Source organism: Staurois parvus, unplaced genomic scaffold (assembly GCF_062004578.1).
Source record: "Staurois parvus isolate SC_StPar_1 unplaced genomic scaffold, SC_StPar_1.0 ptg000293l, whole genome shotgun sequence".
Taxonomy (NCBI): Eukaryota; Metazoa; Chordata; class Amphibia; order Anura; family Ranidae; genus Staurois; species Staurois parvus.
In genome coordinates this window covers 344,419-368,348 of record NW_028318089.1, presented here as the reverse complement: position 1 = coordinate 368,348, position 23,930 = coordinate 344,419, and the positions used below count along the sequence as shown (strand labels likewise).

Genomic DNA, 23,930 nt, shown 5'->3' with positions numbered 1-23,930 from the left:
CCCCATGAGTTGTCAGTCCGCCCCTGTTCCCCTTCTTTCCTTAGGTATGCTGGGATGGATCAGAGTGATTCCATTTGGTCAAAGAGGTCAGATGCCATCAGTTGACCAATCATAATAAGACCACAGCTAAAGAACCACGGAGGTTAATACAATGAGGACTGAGCGGATGAAGGTCAGGGGAGGGGAAACGGAGGGTTGGAGAGGGTGTTGGGTGTTAGTTCTGCTTTTTGTTTTTTGTGAAAAGGTGAACTTACACTTTAGGCTACATGTATTGATATGGATTGTTCAGACCAGTTAAACAGCTTGGATGGATGAATTTCCCCTGCTGGCTATTGGATTCTGTCAGCTGACACCCGAAGCTGTCAGAATACTTGAATGGTGACTACTTCTGATTAGATGCAGTTGTTGTTCCTCATATCTATGGCAGCCTTTACTGGCCTCTGAGGCAGGCTCACTAGACACTGAAATAGCAGATTATAGGGCTTAGCTATGAATCAGTGAAAGCCAGGCACAAATGTTTTTTTCTGGGTTAAAAAAAATAACAACGGGGAGCCTGTTCTTAGGTAAGCACTTGCATTTAAAAACTTTAATATGGAGAAAAGGCTCACTGTAACCGCCACTCACACCTGAGATCGAAGCTCCAAAATGCTCAACAGCCTAATCTCATGCTTTCAATTGTCCATGTACACATCTAAGCATTCAAGTGTCTGTACTTCAAAAAAGGTGCATGAGCTACTTTTGGAGAAGAATGGGTCACTTCTGGCCTCACTGACGAGTGTGCGCATGCATGTTACGTGCATTTTTCAGACTCTTACATAATAAAAGTCTATGTAAGAGATTCTGTCCAAATGAAGCTCCTGTATAGCACTTTACTTCTAAAAATGGGTGAAAAATGAAAACAAAAAGCCTCAAACTTGCCTATAAATTTTCTGTTCAAGTGTAAATGCCCCCATTCACACTTGAACGGAACATTTGTGGGCAAGTTTGAGGCTTTTTGTTTTCATTTTTCACCCATTTGCAACTTGAAAAAAAAAATAAATTAACCTTTAGAATCGCTTTAAGCCCCCTTAAAGCAATTCTAAAGGTAAATTTTTATTTTGTTTGTAAAATAACACAGAGCAGCCTGGATTCTCCTCGTCTCGGGTACCCTGCAGGCTCTCCTGGATCCTACTGTCTGTTGGGTACCTCTACAGCAAGCAGCTTGCACACTGAGCCGTGCCTTGGCTCCCCACCCCCCCTCGTCATTGGCTGACTGGCTGTGATTGACAGCAGCAAGAGCCAATGGCTCCCACTTGCTGTCTCAGCCAATGAGGAAGCAGAGACCTGGGACAGCCGAGGCTGTCATGCACATCACTGGATCATGATGAGGCTCAGGTAAGTATTGAGGGGGCTGGGGGCATTGCTACACACAGAAGGTTTTTTACCTTCATGCATAGAATAGAATGCATGAAGGTAAAAACCTTGAGCCTTTACAACCACTTTAAGTGTAGTAAAATCCAACAATAAACTTCTCTGTTTGCTACCTTTTGCTCTGTTAAACATACCATTGTAAGCATTTACAATGCAAAAAATACCTGTCAATCCTGCCAGAAGTCGAGTGAATATCTACCTTCCTGTAGTCAGTTGACTGAAATCTCAAACAATGTAATAAGCCCTCCCAAGTTCTCTTTGTGGTCTATAAAACACCTACCCCCTTTGTTATAGAGAACACCCACCCCCTATTCACATTCACTCTGCAAACCTTATGTTTTCATGCCTTGTTATTTTCTTACCAAATGTTTATTTTAGATTAGGATACAGCTACATTAAATAGGTACACTCAAACCGAACCGAACCAATGCCATAAACATACAATGCATGAATGAGGCTTGGTTCACACTGCTGCAACTTGAAAGTCTTGTGACTTCCAGTGCGGCTTTGCATTGCGACTTGATGCAACTTTAATTTTACGTTCATGCGACTTTGGCTAAAAACCCTCTGAATTTGAATACTGTTGCATCAAAGTCGCATCAAGCATGATAATCTTTGTGACTTTTGTGATTTTAACTTTGCAGTCTATGGCACTGAAGTTGCACAAAAGACACAGAAAAGTAGTGCAGGAACTTCTTTTTAAGTCGGTGCAACTGGAGTCGCATTGATTAAGACAGCACCCGTTAAAATAGATATGTTTTGACTTGTCATGCAACTTTATGTGTTACAAGTCGCATAAAAAAATGCATCAGTGTGAACAGGGGCTGAAAATGCCCCATCTGTCCTGAATGTATACACTGCAATTCCCTACACTAGGCAAAAAAACAGGACAGCTGGACAGTTCCCAAACCTGCTAACAAACAGATCAGAAGTCACAAGGCTAGCACTGTCAACGTGGTGTTGGGAAATGCATTTTTAAAAGGCTTTTTCTGCATTTCTAACTGAGTCAGCATAATGTAGAAGTCCAGCTTCTACAAGAGAAATGTGTATCCTTACTTGAATCTTGGTATCCTTTGTATATGTTTCCATATTTGTGCACCTGTGAAAAACATATACAAAGGATACCAAGTAATAGAGCAAAAAAGAATTAAGACCAGTAACTGCTGCTCTCTCTACTTGTGCAGGGTAACTGGTCTTGTATCCGCCCCCTCCTGTAGTGGGTGGACCCACAGGCTATGCACAGCACAAATCTACTTTTATGTAGGTAATATCTGGATTTTCAAAGACATTTGGTGCACATAAGTTGGAATTATGTTTGTGTCCATTGTATGAAAAATCAAGTAAAAAGCTTTGGCTAACGTTGGACTTATGTAAGTGTATGTGTGTTTCTATTTAACAGCTTTCACAAGTACCATGATACTGACCGAGACAACTGAGAATCTCTGCAAAATTGTTGCAGCTGCTTGTTGCCTTCTTATTACATATATACGGTGTACATTCTAGTTAGTAATGTAACACACTGGTTGCAGGTTCTCACTTGCCATTCTATGTGATTGCTGAGACTGAATGAGAACAATACAACATCTACGTGGCTTAATTTACAATACATATTTATCTTGGCTGGTATTCAAGAAGGCTTATTGCTGCTTTGGGCAAGTGGGGCATTTACAACTCTGTACTTGCAATTTAAAAACTGTAGTAAACCATGTTAAAAAAGAAACCAAACTAGTCCTCCTGCAGGCTCATGTCATAATGCATCACAAAATAGCACATTATGACAGACATACCTAAAATACGAAGCCCTTCAGCGGCGCACTGTCACCAATGACAGGAATTCCATCTTCACTCTGTCTTCCTTCCGGGTTCATTCATTCACTTCGGTCATTTGAATGGCCGAGCCGTGATGACGTAACTGCTGCACATGCACGAGCGCAACACAGCTCAATATGTCTTCCATTGAGAATGCACTGGTGACACTACTGGCTGTTACACATGTAAATCAATCTCTCTCTCTCTCTCTCTCTCTCTCTCTCTCTCTCTCTCTCTCTCTCTCTCTCTCTCTCTCTCTCTCTCTCTCTCTCTCTCTCTCTCTCTCTCTCTCTCTCTCTCTCTCTCTCTCTCTATATATATATATATATATATATATATATATATATATATATATATATATAATTTGCTGTACCTACAGGTAAGCCTTATTATAGGCTCAGCTGTAGGTACAAGATAAACAACGGTGTTTACTACTGCTTTAAAGTAAACTTAGAGCTGCAAGTAACCACAACTGGAAAAACAAAAATTACTTGCAGGCAATATTTAAAATGAAAAACGTAAAAGCCAACCTAACTTAAAGAGGAGTTCCACCACCTCCCTCCCAAAACAAATGAAAAGTCAGCAGCTACAAATACTGTAGCTGCTGACTTTTAATATTAATGCACTTACCTGTCCAGGGATCCAGCGGTGTCCTCACCCCAAACCGATCCTTCAAATCGGCCAGGTGCTGGTGCCACCACCTTGACGAAGGAAAACCAGCAGTGAAGCCTTGTGGCTTCACAGCTGGTTACCTACTGTGCATGCATGAAGCTTGTTGCACTTTGTACATGGGCCACAGTCCTCTGGGACCTGTGGAGTGTCCCAGAGGGCTGCAGGGGGGCCGAACTTCTGGCTCAATTCGCAGAGATAAACTGAGCCGGAAGAGGGAGCAAGTACCTGTGTATTAGGCAGATAAGTAGAGCTTACACTTTTGGGTGGAACTCCACTTTAAAATGGTAGTAAAGTTCTCTTTAGTAATTTGTACCTACAGGTAAGCTTCCAGTCAAGTTTCCCTATAGGTACCATGAATATCTCCTAAATGTGCACCTCTTAGGAGATATTACCACTGGTAAAAGCCAGTGACATCTTCCGCACATACGCAGTGATGATCTGGATTCAGGGCACACAGTATGCCTTTGAATACAGAGCGCGTGCCATGGCTAGGACTCATGTGCATACACGGGAGTGAGGTCACTGCGGCTCCAGCCACTCTAACAGCCAGAGGCCATGAACCTAGAAGGAAGACCAGGTGAATATGGAAGCGCCAGGGGATCTGTGACTGTGCAGGTAAGTGTAGAATAGTGTTCTAGTATGCGGTGCATACTAGCACAATATAGGATAAGCCAGCGGGGGATCCATTTTTTTTTTTTTTACTACTACTACTACTTTTTTTAATTGTGTTTACTACTGCTTTGAAAGCCATGTCCATCTTTCTGATCCTGTTTCATCCATATTTAGGGCCCACAACTGTAGTGCCACTCTCTATATTAGGATCACCCAGCCTGGAGATAAGGCAAAGATAAGGAGGACCCATTTGTATCATATGACCATCCTGAAAAATCTGGAAAAGTAAGTAAAAAATAAAGCATAAAAAACAGCCATTAGGGGCCACAAGACAAATAATCTGGGGGTGAGGTGATTAAGAGGGAGAGCCTGGGGTTAGGCTTTGACTCTATTTTTGTACAATTTCCATAAGAGAGAAAATAAGTTGTCCCCATTTTGAAAAGTGTCTAAAATTAAAAAAAGCTGTGCTGCCCAGATGAACCATTAAGATTATTCCCTTTATTTCTGTTCTGCATTGGATATTGAGATGAACAATCTGGTTGACAGTATAGACAGATTTCTTTCAATCGGTTTATTATATAGGTCTTATTGGGGTTGAATTATTAAAGACACAAAGGCTGTTCACTGTTCACTTAGTTCAGTGAATAAGGGGAAGCTTTGCTGACTTCCATCATCCAATCATGTACAAGCAAAAAACAAGATGTTTTTCTTACAGTAAAATCCCTTTTTCTGAGTTCATTGACGGACACAGCGTCCTCTTCTTTATCCATGACTAAGTAATGTTTTATAGCCCCACCTACAGGAGTAGGACACTTGGCAGAAAAAAACAAAAAACAAACTTCGGCACCTCCTATGGGCAGTCCTCTTTGGGCATAAGACCCCCTCTCTGCTATAGAACTCCAGTCAGTCACAAGCAGTGTCAAAGGAGAAAAAAATCCATAGAGGGGTGAGTGCTGTGTCCGTCAATGGACTCAGAGAAAGGGATTTTACAGTGAGTAACAAAAAAATCCTGTCAAAATTTTTACCAAGTAATTATAGACCTGTTAGTTTAACTTCTATAGTTGGGAAGATACTGGAGAGTTTAATAAAAGACCACATGAATGAGTTCTTGCTGGAAAAAATATTTTAAGCAACAGACAGCAGTTGTCAAACAAATCTGATTTCTTTTTATGAGGAGGTGAACAAAACCTTGGACAGAGTGGTGGCGGTGGACGTGGTATACTTGGACAGAGTGGTGGCGGTGGACGTGGTATACTTGGACAGAGGGGTGGCGGTGGATGTGGTATACTTGGACAGAGGGGTGGCAGTGGACGTGGTATACTTGGATTTTGCAAAAGCGTTTGACATAGTTCCCCACACATGGCTTATATGTAGGGTAAAGTCTACAGGCTTGGAAAAATCTGTATGTAAATGGATAGAAAACTGGCTAAAAGATCGTATTCAGAGAGTAGTGGTTAATGATTCATATTCTCAATGGTCTAGGGTCGTCAGTGGTGTACCCCAAGGTTCAGTGTTGGGACCCTTACTTTTTAATATATTTATAAACGATATAGGGTCTGGGATTAAAAATCCCATTTCAGTCTTTGCAGATGACACCAAGCTGTGCAGCGGAATAATGTCCTTACAGGATGTCTTCAACTTACAAGCCGACCTCAATGCTCTGTGTAATTGGGCAACTATGTGGCAAATGAGGTTTAATGATGATAAATGTAAGGTTCTGCACTTGGGGGCTAAGAATATGCATCCATCATACATACTAGGGGGGGTACAACTGGGGGAATCAATGGTGGAGAAGGATCTGGGAGTTCTGGTAGATCACAAGCTTAATAATGGCATGCAATGACAAGCTGCGGTTTCTAAAGCGAGCAAAATCCTCTCTTGTATTAAAAGAGGTATAGACTCCAGAGAGAGATATCATATTACCCCGGTACAAATCATTAGTAAGACCTCATCTGGAATATGCAGTTCAGTTTTGGGCACCAATTCACAAAAAGAACATTGGGGAACTGGAGAAAGTACAGAGAAGGGCAACCAAACTGATAAGAGGCATGGAGGAGCTCAGCTATGAGGACAGATTAGAGGAACTGAGTTTATTCTCTCTTTATAAGAGGAGATTAAGGGGGGATATGATCAACATGTATAAATACATCAGTGGTTCATATAGTGAACTCGGTGTAGAGTTATTCACCCTGAAGTCATCACAGAGGACAAGGGGGCACTCTTTACGTCTGGAGGAAAAGAAATTTAATCTCCAAATACAGAAAGGTTTCTTCGCAGAGCTGTGAAAACGTGAATAGACTCCCTCAAGAGTTGGTTCTGGCCAGCTCAGTGGATTGCTTTAAAAAAGGCCTGAATTCTTTCCTAGATACACAGAATATAACTGGTAACTAACATTTATAGGTAAAGTTGATCCAGGGAATATCCGATTGCCTCTCGGGGGCTCAGAAAGGAATTTTTTCCCCTGCAGGAGTAAATTGGATCACGCTTTGCTGGGTTTTTTTGCCTTCCTCTGGATCATCTGTGGGTATAGGATTATAACTTTTTTTTTTTTTTTTAACTTGATGGACTTTGGTCTTTTTTCAGCCATACGAACTATATAACTATGTAATGTGAACAGCCGATTTACCTTTAGTAAACCAAATCCATTGTCTCTATTTTCATGCATGCATATTGGCCATGACACAATTCTCACCTGCTTCATCTGCTGCAATTCCTGCAGTTCATTCTCCAGCTCTTTAATGCGTAATCTGCAGTTTTCCATCTCAAAGGCCCTTTGTTCCAGCTCAGTGTATTCTTGTAGCACTGCTTGGTACTCTCGCTCTGCTTTCTCCTTCCTCTGGCGTTCCTGGGCCACCTGAGCTCGTAGAGCATTTACCGCACTCTGCAAATGTTCATTTTCCCTCTGCAAAGGCTTCTGAGACAGATCCAGACATGATGCATGCAGGCTGAATGAGTCTTCATACCTGTGGACAAAGAATTCAAAAGTGGATGCTGAGCTGAGGAAATGTCCAGACAAAGCCTACAGTGAAAGACTGGGCCAACCAACCTCACTGAGCGATCTGCACATTTCAGAAAAGTTAGCGTTAGGCCTAATTTACACTTGCAGTTGGGGAGGGGTAAAAACCATGCACATTTGAGCTGGCCCCCCAACCACTTCTCCTTACGCTTCCCATAAGCTGCAAGCACACTGGACAGGTTGTACACAATTATCCCCCCTCCCCTGTCAAGTTCAATGCTCACAGTGTGGTGCAGGTTTTTAGAGGTTAAAACAGTCGGTGAGGTGGTTACGTATCGCAACTGTCAAATGCCCTTTGAAAAGCATTTCACTGCAAATCACTTTTCACAGGATGAAGATAGTTTAACTTATATAGCGAGATAAGTGTTGGTGTTACATGAGGGTAAGTGTGATCTTTATTGTTAAAGTTACAGGCAGGTGAGGGTAAAAGTTATTTTCAGAGCTACAATGGGGGTTGGGGTTAGTGTTGCAGGAACGGTTAGTGTGAAGGTTCGTTTTAGGGTTAATGGAGGGTTTATGCTACAGGGGAGTTTAGCTGGCTGTACGGTAGAAAAGCTTTGTTTGAAAACTTTTGTTTCAGGAACACTCGTTCGATTTTTGAATCATTAGTGAGGCCAAATCGATGTCCATTTTCAATAGCAATAACAAGGAAATTTGAAGGAGCAGGGTGGAAATTTTTTTTTAAAATGAACACATTTCTAACAGTGAATGCGGTTTTTCGATTGAGAAATTACCATCATTCTAAAATCATCCAGCTTGGACCAATGCAAGTACATATGTATCATACCTGTGGGATCCATCTGAAAGCAGGAAATCACCGTAGTAGGCGCTGCTACTACAGTGATTGCCGTTAGCTTCCAAGACCTGTGCTGAGTGGCTGCCCAGCTGCTTAGTGAAAATAGGAGGTTTCTCGCTCAGCACAGGTGCCATTCAGGGAACACTTTACATTTTCTCAATGTATGCCATTCCCATTCCCTGAAATTACTTCCCTGCCTGTCCACCTCCCCAGAGAACATGTTCTCTGGGGAGGTGGACAGGCAGGGAAGTAATTTCCCAATCTCCACCTCATCCAATCAAAGAGTGCCTTGCATTGAGAAATACAAAGTGGCCTCTGAATGGCGCCTTTGCTGAGCTATGTACACAATGCAGCAGGACAGTCACTCTGCAGAGGACCTAGAAGCTAGCGGCAATAACTGCCATAGCAATTATTTATTTATTTCAGGTACTTATATAGCGCCATCAATTTATGCAGCACTTTACATATATATATTGTACATTCACATCAGTCCCTAACCCTCAAGGGGTGTACAATCTAAGGTCCCTAACTCACATTCATACATACACATACTAGGGCCAATTTAGACAGGAGCCAATTCACCTACCAGCATGTCTTTGGAGTGTGGGAGGAAACCGGAATACCCAGAGGAAACCCACGCAGGCACAGGGGGAACATGCAAACTCCAGGCAGGTAATGCTGTGGTTGGGATTTGAACCGGCAACCCTAGTACTGCCAGGCAGAAGTGCTAACCACTTAGCCACTGAGCCGCCCAATGTCTACTACAGTGATTTTAAACTACCATGGGGATCTCACAGGTATGGCACATACATACTTACATTGATCCTAACTTGTCCAATGTAACTATGGAAAAACAGCCATACATAAACTTCAATTTTCATTTTTTCACTTAGTTAAATTGATGTTAAAGGCATTTTTAAAAAATAATAAACATGTCATACTTACCTGCTCTGTGCAGTGGTTTTGCACAGAGCAAACTCAATCCTCCTCTTCTCTCAGCCAATGAGGTGGGGGAGTCCTGGGAGAGCCACTGCTCAGGTGGAGCTCAGGTAAGTATTAGGGGGGCTGCTGCACACAGATGTTTTTTTACCTTTATGCATAGAATGCATAAAGGTAAAAAAACCTTCAGCCTTTACAACCACTTAAATAATAAAAAAAAAGAGTTAGACTTGCTTCTCATATTTTGTAGCCATTCATAATCTTGCACTCACCCAATACAAGAAGCCAGTTCCCGTACACAGGGGAAGGTATGGATAGTGCGCCGTCTCTCCCTCTTGTCCCTCCTGATGCGTACCTTTTCCATACCACGTAGATCCTCGACTTGCCTCTGCAGATCATCTACTTGCTTCTGTAAACCATCTATAGTGTCTGTCAAACTGCAAACATCATACAAGTAAATTGCAATGGTGATTTTAATAAGTAATTACAGTACACTTTTTTTGTCTTTTGTTACAGAAATTACAGGCCAGTGTAAAATCTCCTCTGGTAATTTATTTTCTCTCTAAATCTAGACCCACGAAGTCAGATTTTAGACTTTAAGGGCTCATTTAGATTAGATGCAGTTGAACTGGCTTTTAAATGCAGTACAATTACATATGCAAGAAAAATGAATGTGTATCGATGAGCCTAGTTTACATCATTGTGGTGCTTTAAAATGACACTAAACGACATCCTTATTCTCCAATAATAATCCATACATATCCACTACCTAAAGTGATTCTAAAGGTTGTATTAGAAAAAAAACAAACATGTTATACTTACTTGCTCTGTGCAACAGTTTTGCACAAAGAAGCCCCGATCCTCTTCTATTTGAGTTTCCAGCTGGCAGTCCTGACTCCTCCCCCCTGCCAAGTTCCCCAATAAAAGTTTCTTGCTATTAGGGCACTCGAGCAGGCTCGCTCCTGAGCCATGCTCTTGTTAATAGACATTGTCAATTCACACACATAGTGTGGCTTGGCCCCACCCTCCCCTCATTGGCTCACTGGCTGTGATTGACAGCAGCAGCAGGAGCCAATGGTTCCCGTTGCTGTGTGTGCCAATGAGGAGAGAGTGACCCAGGAGAGCCATGGCTCTCATGTAAATTGCTGGATTGAGATTGGGCTCAGGTAAGTATAAGGGGGGACTGAGGTAAGAGCTGCACCCAGAAGGTTTCTTTCCTTAATGCATTAAAGGTAAAAAAAAGCTTCTGCCTTTAGAACCACTTTAATAACCCTATGAACTATTTTTCATGAAATTGCTTCTTACTGTGTTTTTTGCCTCCTCGTGATGCCCTCTGTAAGCTCCTGAACCTCTCCTTTTCCTTCTCAACTCTGCTTGGAACAAGCAGTGCACATTAGTTGAGGTCAAGTTCACTGCTCAATGTACACTACAAATCCATAGTTCATTTCAGAAGCAAGCAAGAGAGGATGGCTACCTATACAGTGGGAACATGGAGTCTGAAGGTAGGCAACCTCAACTTCTGAATACAAATGCACGCAAACTTTTCAGATATTTATTTGTAAAAAATTTTGAAAACCAATTATCATTTTCCTTTCACTTCACACTTATGTGCCACTTTGTGTTGGTTTATCACATAAAATCGCAATAAAATACATTTACGTTTTTGGTTGTAACATGACAAAATGTGGAAAATTTCAACAGGTATGAATACTTTTTCAAGGCACTGTGTATACTTGATTAATATATATATATATATATATATATATATATATTTTTTTTTTTTTAAACCAGAGTTTAGTGTCACACATAAACATATCTCTGTCTTACCCTTCTCCTTGCCCTCTGTCCATTCTATTTTCTCACCTTTCAATCTTTTGTTGAGCCACCTTGCTTTCTTGTACTAAGCGTAAGTTGGTCACTTCCAAATCTCGCGCTACGTTGTCCAGTTGCTCGTAAACTTTGGCATGTTGTTCATTCACCTGACGTAGCATCTCGAGTTGTTTGCTCAGATACTGTAGAGGCAAACAAAATGACACAGAACATACATATACCTTTATCAAAGGTTTCAAATGTAGATTTGCAATTAAAAGTCTGTGATAAGAAGAAAAAGTTTAAAGGGTCAGGCCACCTAAAAGTTAATTTTCAGTTTTGCGAAGATGCTAAAGATTTAAAGAATACTTCCCAACAGTTTCATAGTTAAAAATTATAGAATGGGTCCTGTTACCTCAATTTCCTGCACTTGCTCCTCATTGTTCAAATACATTTGCTGCAAAGAGACTTCCAGTTCCTTGTTGCGCTCCAGTAGAGTCTTGCCTAATTCTGCTGCCAGGTGTAGATCTGCGGGGGTTAGGATAAAATTTAAACACATAGTTCCAATTTGCCCTGTGATTAAGATGACTGTTCTTCATGTTTAACCCTAGCATCCACTTGAGGCTGGGCTTATGAAGACTACCTTTTAGAAGTAGGGTCACTAAACGCCCCCCCCATGAAGTGTAAGGATATACTGATGTTAGTGAAAGTATTATTCTCGAGGTGCCCTTCTCGCATTATGGTTGGAGACCTCTGAAATCAAGGATACCCAGTAATTATATATGGAAGTTTTTTGCACAGTATCAGAAATGTAAAGATTCAATGCTTTGTGTAAGGAACCTGGTTGATGGATGGGGTGAACATACACTATATTGCCAAAAGTAATGGGACACCCATCAAAATCATTGTATTCACGTGTTCCAATCACCTCCATTGCCACAGGTGTATAAAATCAAGCATCTAGGCATGCAGACTGCTTCTACAAACATTTGTGAAAGAATGGGTCATTCTCAGGACCTCAAGGAATTCAAGCGTGGTACCGTGATAGGTTGCCACCTGTGCAATAAGTCCATCTGTGGAATTTCCTTGATACTAAATATTCCACAGCCAACTGTTAGTGGTATTATAACAAAGTGGAAGCAACTGGGAACAACAGCAACTTGGCAACGTAATGCCACCAGTGGTAGGCCACATAAAATGACAGAGGGGGTCACCGCGTGCTGAAGTGCACAGAGCGCAGAAGTCACCAACTGTCTACAGTGTCAATAGCTAAAGACCTCCAAACTTCGTGTGGCCTTTAGATTAGCACAACAACAGTGCATAGCTTCATGGAATGGGTTTCCATGACTGAGCAGCTACATCCAAGCCTTACATCACCAAGTGCAATGCAAAGTGTTGGATATAGTGGTTTAAAGCATGCCACCACTGGACTCTACAGCAGTGGAAACGTGTTCTCTGGGGTGAAGAATCATGCTTCTCTGTCTGGCAAACCAATCGAGTTTGGGGTGGAGGAACTTGACTGGCCTGCACAGAGTCCTGACCTCAACCCAATAGAACACCTTTGGGATGAATTAGAGTGGAGACTGCAAGCCAGGCCTTCTCTGACATCAGTGCCTGACCTTACAAATGCAGTTCTGGAAGAATGGTCAAACCTTCCCATAGACACCCTCCTAAACCTTGTGGACAGCCTTCCCAGAAGAGTTGAAGCTGTTATAGCTGCAAAGGGTGGGCCAACTCAATATTGAACCCTACGGACTAAGACTGGGATGCCATTAAAGTTCATGTGCGTGTAAAGGCAGGCATCCCAATACTAATGGGAATATAAGTGTATGTCCAAAGACATAGCAGAGGATTAGTTCCCTTTTTTCATAAAACAGCCCATACAGTCAAAGATCCCCATTAGATGTAAGTGCATCATGCTTTGAAGAAGTCTCTTGCCAACTTTTCAGGCCATGTTGGTCCTCCCTTAAGCCTGCCAAACAAATTCCAAAATTACATCATCACTGTAACGATTGTGCGCAATAGAGACATGGAACCTGTACGTGACAGCCATTTTTTTTGTTTTTTTCAACTGTAACTTTTAACAAACTTCAAAAGAACCTCTTATCCTAATTAAAACACAAATAGACGCAGTGTCCAGGGCTGTAAGCAGCTATTTAGTCTTGGCAGGATGTCTGTTTCAACGAACCATCGAAAACATTTTCCTCTGCCCTATCGTAAAACAATATTAACGCAGTCACACATGACCTGTAAGGCCATTAAGGCTCTAGAAATGCAGAGCATGTCATAAAACGTCTATTCCACATGTAACAATTCCACATACAATACAATCATAGAATTCAACAGGAACAGGGCACATTAATATTAGGTAAATATTTGAATAGGGAATATCATGCTGAACAAATCAAGGTCACTCATAACTATGTTAGCACATAGATCCATTATCTCCTGCGCTCAAAGACTCAGATCAAACAGGCGTTAGTGACAATAAAATTAGTCACTATTTATTGAGGTAATGTGCAAGGTTTGTGCGCTCTTTCTTTCATCTTTCTCTATGTTAGCACATAGGAAAGGGGAGAAAGCAGTCTCTTCCCTCCTGGGTGACAAAGGTACGCTATGTTTAGTATCCCTGGGTTCGAAATATAATTCTGAATAATTATCTGCCAGTTTGGAGGTTAATATTTCAAAGGACCCAGAGACTTGCCTGTTATATGTTACTAAACTCTCAGTGAAAAAATATAAAAAAATCTGGTTTAATGTATTATCTGAATGCTGCGAAGGGTTTGATACCCAAGTTTTGGAGGGAACAAGAAGCGCCAAAAATAAAGGATTGGGTAGATAAAATGGAGCAGGTATATGGAATGGAGGAACTTTACCATATGGACGAGGATAAGATGGAGATTTTCCGTATAAGGTGGGAAAAATGGGAGGAATTTAAAAAATCAAAGCTATATCTAGAATATAGGTAAGAAAGATGAGAAGCCACAGGAGATAAAGGTAGTATTAAATCAGGAATATTTCTGGATTAAGATCTCTAGAGTGAGTCGAAAAATTGCAGAGTCTAGGTTGCTTAGGCGATGGGGAGTTTGTTGGGAGGTGGGGTATGGGAGGGACAAAAGGATACCAATGACGGATGTTAATATTTTGATACAATATTAGGCAAATTTGAGCTTTAATTTATTCTGTTTGGTTTGTATGTACTGTATGTAATGATAATTTGAAAATTATAATAATATATTTAAATTAAAAAAGTAATCTGCCAGTTGCCAGAATACCACCTGCATGTATTGGAGGTTATTCATATTAGTGTAAATCTGTATTTAGGAATTGGTCGTAAACGTAGTGGCCTCCCAGCACCCATCCCTTAAACTGGATTATTGGTCAGTTGGTCTCTGTCCACACCCCCTTGATATCATACAAAAGGGACTGACAGGACTTGTTAAGATTGAATTCTCGCTTAACATCAACCAAGGAACATCGTAACAGACTTGAGAGCCAAGACAACGTTTTTGCTTGGACAATTGGATTCTGCTAAAACCAGGACTTTGCAAGTATTCTGCCTTCTTAACTCCCTCCTTTTATTTCTCTGTTGCATTATTGTTCTCTTTATTTCTTTGTAACATCCCGTTCTGTAAATATTTAAATTGCACCATTTGACCTTTTCATTAATAAACCCTATTTTGAAAAGTGTTAAAATGACCTCTAAGACTTTTAATGCAAACTAAAGAATCCCTGTCTCTTGAAGAGTGCTACTATATATAATAGTCCTCTGAATATACTTGTCTGGGGTGACAGTGTGTGTTACAGATGGTTATTGTTCACATTTGTTCTTGCTAACATTGTGAAGGGTTGATAGTCCCAAAGCTATCTGGTAGCAGTTTGGAGTTTGAAGGGTTAATTGCGTAATTAACCCAGTGACAATTGCTCTCAGGCTGCTGGCACATAGATTGTGGTCCAATTGTTACTCAAGTGACAGCGCGGTGTGACATTGCCTGGTCCCTTGTCACGTGGCTGGTACCAGGTTCATCACAATCACCTCCATCCTTGGATGCTCACCATTTACCATCACAGGAGAGATTGCTGTTCCTGTTCAAAAGCTGCACATGCAAGGAGCATGCTCTCTTGTCTTGTATCAGCAAAGGCTGAGTTCAACATTATGTGACGAGACGAGAGGTGAGGGCCCAATGGCTATTATGTCCTCGAAAAAAAAGGATGGGAAGTGGGGGAGATGCTGAATCTAGCCACTGCTGCTTCAGGGCAAGAGAGCACGCATGGAGCATGGGTGGCTTTTGAACAGGAATGGTGCTTTCTCCTGGAGGGTTGAGCGTGCAATGGCTGTAAAGTCCTGGAAACATAACAGAATGTGAGGGTGCTGCCATTCGTTTTTTGGATAGGCTTCGAGGGGACCATGGGGGCATGGTCTACAGGCATGCAACTTGAAATTAAGCAAGACTTCACAATATGATGCATATACATGTACTGGGACCCCATGACTACTTGGGCTCTTTTATCCACAAGGCGATCAAACCCTTCAAAGTAGAAAACTAATAGAAAAATTATACTGCACACTTTCTATCTCTGTAACATTCTACTTTATCTAATAAAGCCTGGGAGATCCTGCCAGTGAGCAGCACTTTTTCTGATAGGGTGACAACTCAAAATGTCCTGCAGTGAATTCACTTCAGCATCGTCACCCTGTCAAGCTGCTTCTACCATTACGTTATGTACAGTGAAGATGAGATCAGCGCTGTCACAAGCTGAGAACCCTCCAATTCCAGTAGGTAAAGGACACGTCAAACTCAATCCCCAGGTGCTGTGATTGACAGCATAGCATCGTCCACATCACAATGGAAGAAGAGTGAGCATGTCTGCACAGAATGACGGCTGGGTCCCTCCTTTTGACTCCACTGCTGTAAGAAGGCCTGAAGCCCTTATAATGACATTACAAGGCCTAAGAAGAGGAGCTTCAGGTTGAAGGAAAGTATAAAAAAAAAAATCTGCTGAAACTCACAGGGGAAGGCAGTAAGGAGAGGCAAATGTGCCCGTAGATAGACTTTGGAACTGTGCAAATAGATTGCATTCAAAAGGTAAAATAAAAAAACAAAAAAAGTACTAAAGTAGATATAATAAGAAATGTTTGTATCATGCCAGGAAGAAGCATTGTTGGCCTACATTCCGATGTATGTATATATATACACACACACACATACACATACACACATACACCACAGTGCTCTTCACTATATTTTTTCATATCAAGACAATTTTAGCAAATTTGCAGTTGTGGTAAACAATAGTAATCATTCATGGCATTGATCTTTATCTATAGCATTTCCAACACGGTCTCGCTGACAAAGCAACTTCTGTTATGCTTGATCAGTGCTCTATGAGCTCATCATGGTACATAATCTACAGCATTATATTCTAATTGCATGGTCTGCGTCTGCCCAGATGCTTCTCAACCCCATTCACTAATGGACATAGCATGACTGAAAACAGAGGCTTTGCAAGGAAATTATACATTGGATGTCATTGTCAAGATTAAGCAATATCTTCTGGGCATAGCACTTCAACTGCAGAACGTGCACCAGTGCTGAATTTGTAATTATATGGATCAATATTTGCATCTTTTCAGAGAAAAATTTACAGTTTCAAATACTGCTAAAAGCTACAGAGCCTGGTGAAAAATCTAAATAGGTCCCATCATATCTCCAGCAATATCTTTCAAAGATCCTGAGTAACCTTTTAATAAATTAAAATATATATTTTTTGTTAAATTGAGGCTAATATTAAGACTTGGCTCACACCTACAGGCATGTTTCCATGAGTTCTTGTGCATCATGTTTAGGACAGGCTATACATTTCTTGTTCAATAATTTTTATTTAGCATTTACATAGAGGCACAGCCATACAAGAGCACCTAGTCCGCCCATGCAGGGGCTATGACTGGCGCCGTCAAAATGAAACAAATAGGCATAGAAAATATACATAATCCATCAATAGTCATATTCAGTATGAAACATAACATGTAAGCCCATCTGGGACTCCCCAGTGGGCATCAGAGGTAGTCCTGGTATCAAACCAAACAAAACACACTGGAACAAACCTGGGCATGGATGAAGCCAAGGAGGGTACAGGCCCCCCAGAAAGGGGGAAAAACAGAAAGAAAACAAAGGCAAGAGAAGAAAAGACAGAATATCTGGAACTTTTGGAGACACCAGTGAGAGCGGGCCCATACTTTTCACAGGAAGACCACGGAAGGCATACAACCACCACGGTTTCCAAATCTTCAGAAATTTGGCATGGGAGTCATTGAGTCATTGAAATATGTTCATTAAATATCAGGACCATCAAATGGTCCTTTACTCCCTGAAAGGGGATTGTAGGTTTCTTCCATGCCCGGGCAATCGACCTCTTGGCTGCTATAAACAGATAAGATGCAAGTTTTTGCTGATGAGCAAGTAGACCTGGAATTGGGCAATGTAACAAGGTGAATTTCGCTTCCTTTCGGATGGTCAGGTGGAACAAAAGAAGGCCAAACCAGTTGTGGGTATGTCCACCAGGTATGTAAGACATCCCCATGATGGCCACACCCGCGAAAACAGCAGCCTGTAGAGGTTAGGTTAGTGTGGGCAATGTGGCCAGGGACTCAGTACCAACGCAGCAACACTTGTATGCCGCCTCTAGGGTGGCAGTGTTGAATGAGCATTTAGCGATAGAAGACCAAGCTTTTCTCCAGTCCGCCACATTAATCTCAAATCCCAGGTCTCATTCCCACTGGACCACTTAGCAGAGAGAAGCATGAAATGATCAAATATTCAAAGATGAATATAGTGAGGAGATGAGACCCGGGGCACCCGGGGAATGTTGGCAGAAATGCTCAAATGTAGTTTTCCAAAACAGATAAGATGAGGTGCATCAAAGGGAAGTTGCCCAGTGTTGGAGTTGAAGAAATCAGAAGTATTCCGACTGGGGAGCATCATGGGAATCAAGGATGGCATCGAGGGGGGGGGGGGTTCCGGAAAGATATGAAGTGTCACACTTGTGTGAGACCACAAAAGGTTCATCAGAAGAAGGCCCGGGGGCTAGTCAAGGCCAGGGGGAAACAGGGGGTTACTTATATTAGGTAGGAAGGGAAACACAAGGGAGCCTGAATAACGATCCGAGTCCCAAAGGCACAAGGTATGTAGCATAAGGGGGCATAAAGCCCGGGGCCGCAGCTTCTGAAGAAGCCATAAAAGTGCTTGGATTGAAAGCAGAGCACAATTACAAAGCTCCAGCAGCACCCATTGGGGTACATTGGAAGAAGCTTGGAGCCAGGTCAACAGGGAGATTGGGGCAGCTAGGTAGTATTTGGAAATATGGGGTGTGATAATTGTGCGCTTAGACACATGGACGCTGACCACCATTTTGTTAAGGTCTACCATCTTGTATCATGATCTGAAAATATCATTCTCACTCCGTCCAGTCCCCCCCCTCCCCTTTGAATGGAATGTGGTCTGTGTGTGCACTGGGGTCATAAGTGCATAAGGCACAGCTGGATAAACTTCATGGTTGTAACCCCAATTAGCCTGGTGCCAGAGTGTCTGACAAACCCTTTCCTCTGCAGGTTCGTAAAACTATAACTCAGTCGGTCACTTGACATTACAGCAGGGGCCATAAAACGTACATTCCACGAGTCATTTTTCATAAAAATTCATAACTTCAGCAGGAACTAGGGCATATTGATATAAAATATATATTCAGATAGGTCATTTTAATACGAGTCACATGAGACCTTACATCCCTATGTAGCATCTACAAGAGGGTAGAAAGCAATATATTTTTATCCGGAGTGGCAGGATATGCCATAATTGGTATTTGGACGTTTGGAATATGATTCTGCATATTAATCTGCCCGTTGCTAGGATGCTACCTGTACCTATTGAAGATTATTGACCATGGTATAAACTTGTAAGGGATTTGGTCATAGACTGGGTCCCTGCCTAACACCCATCCCCAAATGAGGTGATTGGCCCTGTGCTTTCAGGAGACACCCCTTTGGGTTACTAGAAAAAAGGCTGACATGCCTGGAGAGAGGCAGGAACAGATACCTCCCTTTGAACATCAGGAACATCTTTGGGAGAAAGGCAACCTTTCTCCTGCCTTCTGAAACTTCTTTCTTTTATTTCTCTGTTGTTTTAGTGCTCCCCCTATATATATATATATATATATATATATATATATATATATATATATATATATATATATCGTGACCAGACTATGGAGAGGAGGAGATAGAGCTCCTACATACCAAAGGAAGGTATAAATGCATAAAGACATGGTCAATACTGTAAAAGTTATAATGTGGATTAGAGTAATAGGTAAAGTCACGGGCAGTGGGACGAACCTCCCTCCAGACATCTATGAGGCCAAAGGTCTGTAAGACCTCACATAGTTGGACCTTGTGTGCTGGGTTATGGGAGGGGGTTTTGCCAATCAAGGGCAGAATTAAGGCAATGTTGGAGTCTCCCATCAGGAGGAACAAGCCCTTCTGGTGCTGGGAGACTACCTTACAAAGATGAGAAAAACTTGTTGAAATCTATTAGAAGTGTAATAAGAGACAATAGTAATATTTTGGTCCCAGACAGTTCCCTGTAAGAGCAAATACCTGCCTGCAGGGTCATCGATCTCCAGAACACAAGTGAAAGGAAGGTTGCGTCTGAAAGCAATCAGTACACCCCTATGCTTCTCAGTGCCTGAGGTAGTATAGGTAGTATAAAATATTGGGTAATGTGAAGAGAAACCGTGGATCGGAAGACTGAGCAAACCCCACACCATAATCCCCCCTCCACCAAACTTTACACTTGGCACAATGCAGTCAGGCAAGTACTGTTCTCCTGGCAACCACCAAACCTAGACACATCAATCCGATTGCCAGACAGAGAAGCGCGATTCGTCATGCCAGAGAACACGTCTCCACTGTTCTAGAGTCCAGTGGCCGCGTGCTTTACACCACTGCATCCGACGCTTTGCATTGCAGTTGGTGATGAAAGTCTTGGATGCAGCTGCTTGGCCATTGAAACCCATTCCATGAAGCTCTCTATGCACTGTTGTTGTGCTAATCTGAAGGCCACACGGTGTTTAGAGAGAGGTCTTTAGCTATTGATTTTGCAGACAGTTGGTGACTTCTGCACACTGTACGCTTCAGCATGCGCTGACCCCATATATTTTACATGGCCTACCACTTCGTGGCTGGGTTGCTGTTGTTCTCAGTTATTTCCACTTTGTTATGTTATGACTAACAGTTGACCATGAAATATTTAGTAGCAAGGAAATTTCATGCATGGACTACCAATCACGGTACCATGCTTGAATTCACTGAGCTCATGAGAGCGACCCATTCTTTCACAAATGTTTGTAGAGCAGCCAGCATGCCTAGGTGCTTGATTTTATACACCTGTAACCATAGAAGTGAGTGGAAAACCTGAACCCAATGATTTGGATGGGTGTCCCATTATTTTTGGCAATATAGTGTATGTTCACCCCATCCATCAACCAGGTTCTTTACACAAAGCATTGAATCTTTACATTTCTGATACTGTGCAAAAAACTTCCATATATAATTACTGGGTATCCTTGATTTCAGAGGTCTCCAACCATAATACGAGAAGGGCACCTAGACAATAATACTTTCAATAACATCAGTATATCCTTACACTTCATGGGGGGGTGTTTAGTGACCCTACTTTGGAGGGGTGTCCCAATACTTTTGGCAATATAGTGTACATATATTTGTGTGTGTAATGTGTATGCAGTGTATATACTGTGGGTGGGTAGGTGGTACTGATGTGCAATGTAAAAGAGGATGGTAGTAAAAGGCATCAAGTGGAAAGTGGATTCTGTGCGCTGGGCTTCATATACTTTTAAATCCTAATCTATACACATTGCATACACCTTACCCCCACATTCTGTACATTACACACCTGACTCCTGCATTATGTACATTATCCACCTCGGACCCCTGCAATATGTGCAATACCAACTCCAGACACCTGCACTGTTTGTAGGTTACATACTTCTGACTCCTGCACTCTGTGCATGACTTACTTCTGACTCCTGCACTCTGTACATGACTTACTTCTGACTCCTGCACTCTGTGCATGACATACTTCTGACTCCTGCACTCTGTACATGACTTACTTCTGAATCCTGCACTCTGTGCATGACATACTTCTGACTCCTGCACTCTGTACATGACTTACTTCTGAATCCTGCACTCTGTGCATGACATACTTCTGACTCCTGCACTCTGTACATGACTTACTTCTGAATCCTGCACTCTGTACATGACTTACTTCTGACTCCTGGACTCTGTACATGACATACATCTGACTCCTGCACTCTATAAGCAGGCTCAAGTTTTAAGTCTCTCACTTTTTCCACACACACCATTCACTGTACTACATGCACCACTTTTGGCCCTGCCCAGCACTCTGGCCCCATATGTCTCTTTTGCAGTAGAGGTTTCTTACTTTAGTGTTTGTAACGGTCTTTAAAATGCACATTAGGCTGTGCATTCGCAGCTCCATGTATAATGTTGGCATGCTTTGGTGTCGGATTGAATGAACTCCTGTGTGAATGCTGGCTTCAGCATGGCAGTTTGAGGATGTCAAATCAATGGAGGGAAGGTGACTATAGCAGACCTAAGTTCCACTTAAAGCAACACAGGTATTTTGCCTCTCTGCCCTAAGCCTGTGATCTGACTGTAAAATAGCAGCAACAGACTGGTGGGGCCAGCTCTCTGTTCCCTCTCTTTTCCCTCTCGGCCTGCTCCTTTTGTGATATATAACCGCATTCAGTAGTGTTTTTCTAATATCTGCCTGGAGGTCAGTTTTAAAGAAATAATGGCTAATAGTATAAAAGAAAAGCATTTGCATTTCTTGTTATCTGTATAAAGGAAATGAGAAAATCAGTCAGTAGATTACAGAGATGATAAATGGGTGTGAAGGATAGAGACTGGTGCTTTGTTCATGCAGAATAAACCGTGAGCACCCAACTAGCAATATAAAGAGTAGCCGTTATTAAAGTATATGTATAGCCACACTCTTACACAACCAGGGGCTAAAGCATGTTCCTTGGAATAAAGGAGCCTGTGTACTCCTGAATTGAACTAACCCTCTAAAACACCCTTCAATTGAGTCCAATCAATAATTAAAAACCTGCATATACAGAACCCTATCCCCAGAGTTGATTCAGAGGAAGCAAAGAAACCCTTTTAAAGAAAGTGGACTGCCCACAAGCCAGGACAAGAAATGCTCCTCCACTTTTACCATGCAAGCCTGTTTCATCCCCCCGTTCATGGAAGTCCCTGCCAAGGCGGCTTGTCCTTCTGAGTCAATATCCCTGCCGGTATTGGCATGGAAGAGGGGAAGGGACCAGGTCTCATCCTGCTTGTAATGAGGAGGATCCCATGGACATCAAGGTATAGGATACCCTCATCAGGTTCCGAGCAACATGCCTAGTTCAGACACAGGAAAATAAAACTGAGGTGAGTGCCTGGAAGACCTCCTTTTAACCTTTTTTATGGTAATGCCTTTCCTGACCTGATGGGAGGAGCTCTATAGCATAGGTTGTCTTGGAAGACAATTGGGGAAAATTCATTCCTGATCCCTGCATGCACTGGATCCCCCTTTTGCAGACATAGCAAGACTTGAGATTTTGCAGAATTCCTCCTGGGATGTTTGATGTAGACATCCTAGGAGGCAGTAGGTGGCTGGATACCTCATTCTTGCCTAAGTGGGGACTCAAGAAGTAAGTATGTAAAAAATAAAAATAAGGTACTTTGTACGAGAGATGGGTTAGGAGACATGTGAGAGGACCTTATATAAAAGCATGAAGGTCCACCTTACAGTGAATTGATGTAGTATACTCGAGAAAAAAATCTTCAAAGTCCTATACTAGAAAACCATACAAAAATGAAGGAGTTGCCAGTAACACATCTATATTACCAAAAAATGCCATAAAATAACCTAGTTAAATTGGAGTTACACTCTAAAATGGAAGCTCCGCTTATTTGCCTCCCCCCCCCCCCACTGCCATATTTGGCACCTTTTGAGGGGCCAGCGGATACCTGTTTTTGATTTCCAGCTCAGTTTGCCACCGTGAAGTGACCCAGAACTCAGCCCCCTCCTCCCTTCCGCAGTCTCCTGGGAACTTTCACAGGTCCCAGAAGACTGCCGGACCAATTAGGAAGCTCAGCGTGACTCGTGCATGTGCAGTGGGCACCAGGCTGTGAAACCGCAAGCTGTCACAGCCTGGTGCCCACAGTTGAGATGCCGGCGCCATGGAGGATAGAAGGGGAGAAGGGACGGCACATGTGATAACATCGCTGGACTCTGGGACAGGTAAGTGTACGTTTATTAAAAGTCAGCAGCTACAGTTTTTGTAGCTGCTGACTTTTAATAAACACAAAAATGTCTCAAGCTCCACTTTATGGCTCCATGTACACGGGACACTTCTGAACGATGGAAACTGCTGGAAAACGTAGGTTAAAAAACGTCTGTTTAGCCACGTTTGCATACCGCCTTTATGAGCATTTGCCTTTAGAAGCATTTTTTAAAGATAAGCTCAGGAGACCTTTCCAAATGCCCAGAATGCCCTGAAAAATAGTAATAAATTAACTATTTCAGACATTTTGAGAGAAATAGAGAGAGCAGAAGCAGAGTGAACAGTATTTGCTGAGATTAGCTGTCTTTTTCTTTTTTTTTTGTGGTGTTTGGATGTGTCCCAGCTCATTTCTGTGCAGAAATTATTGCAGCAGTGTCTGACATATTTTATTTCATGTGAAACTTCAAAGTATGGTGTCCATTTGAGTACCGGGAAAAC

General features: G+C 42.1%; 1 protein-coding gene across 1 annotated transcript in view; it reads right to left on the bottom strand.

The window, feature by feature from the left end:
* CDR2L (cerebellar degeneration related protein 2 like) overlaps window positions 1-23,930 on the bottom strand; it is a 48,427-nt gene that overhangs the window by 14,160 nt on the left and 10,337 nt on the right. Inside the window, exons 2-5 of the mRNA XM_089682637.1 lie at window positions 11,479-11,591; window positions 11,118-11,266; window positions 9,527-9,691; window positions 7,196-7,466 (exon numbers count right to left, since the gene is read on the bottom strand). Coding sequence (XP_089538763.1) covers window positions 7,196-7,466; window positions 9,527-9,691; window positions 11,118-11,266; window positions 11,479-11,591 — 698 coding nt within the window. The remainder of the gene's footprint in view (window positions 1-7,195; window positions 7,467-9,526; window positions 9,692-11,117; window positions 11,267-11,478; window positions 11,592-23,930) is intronic.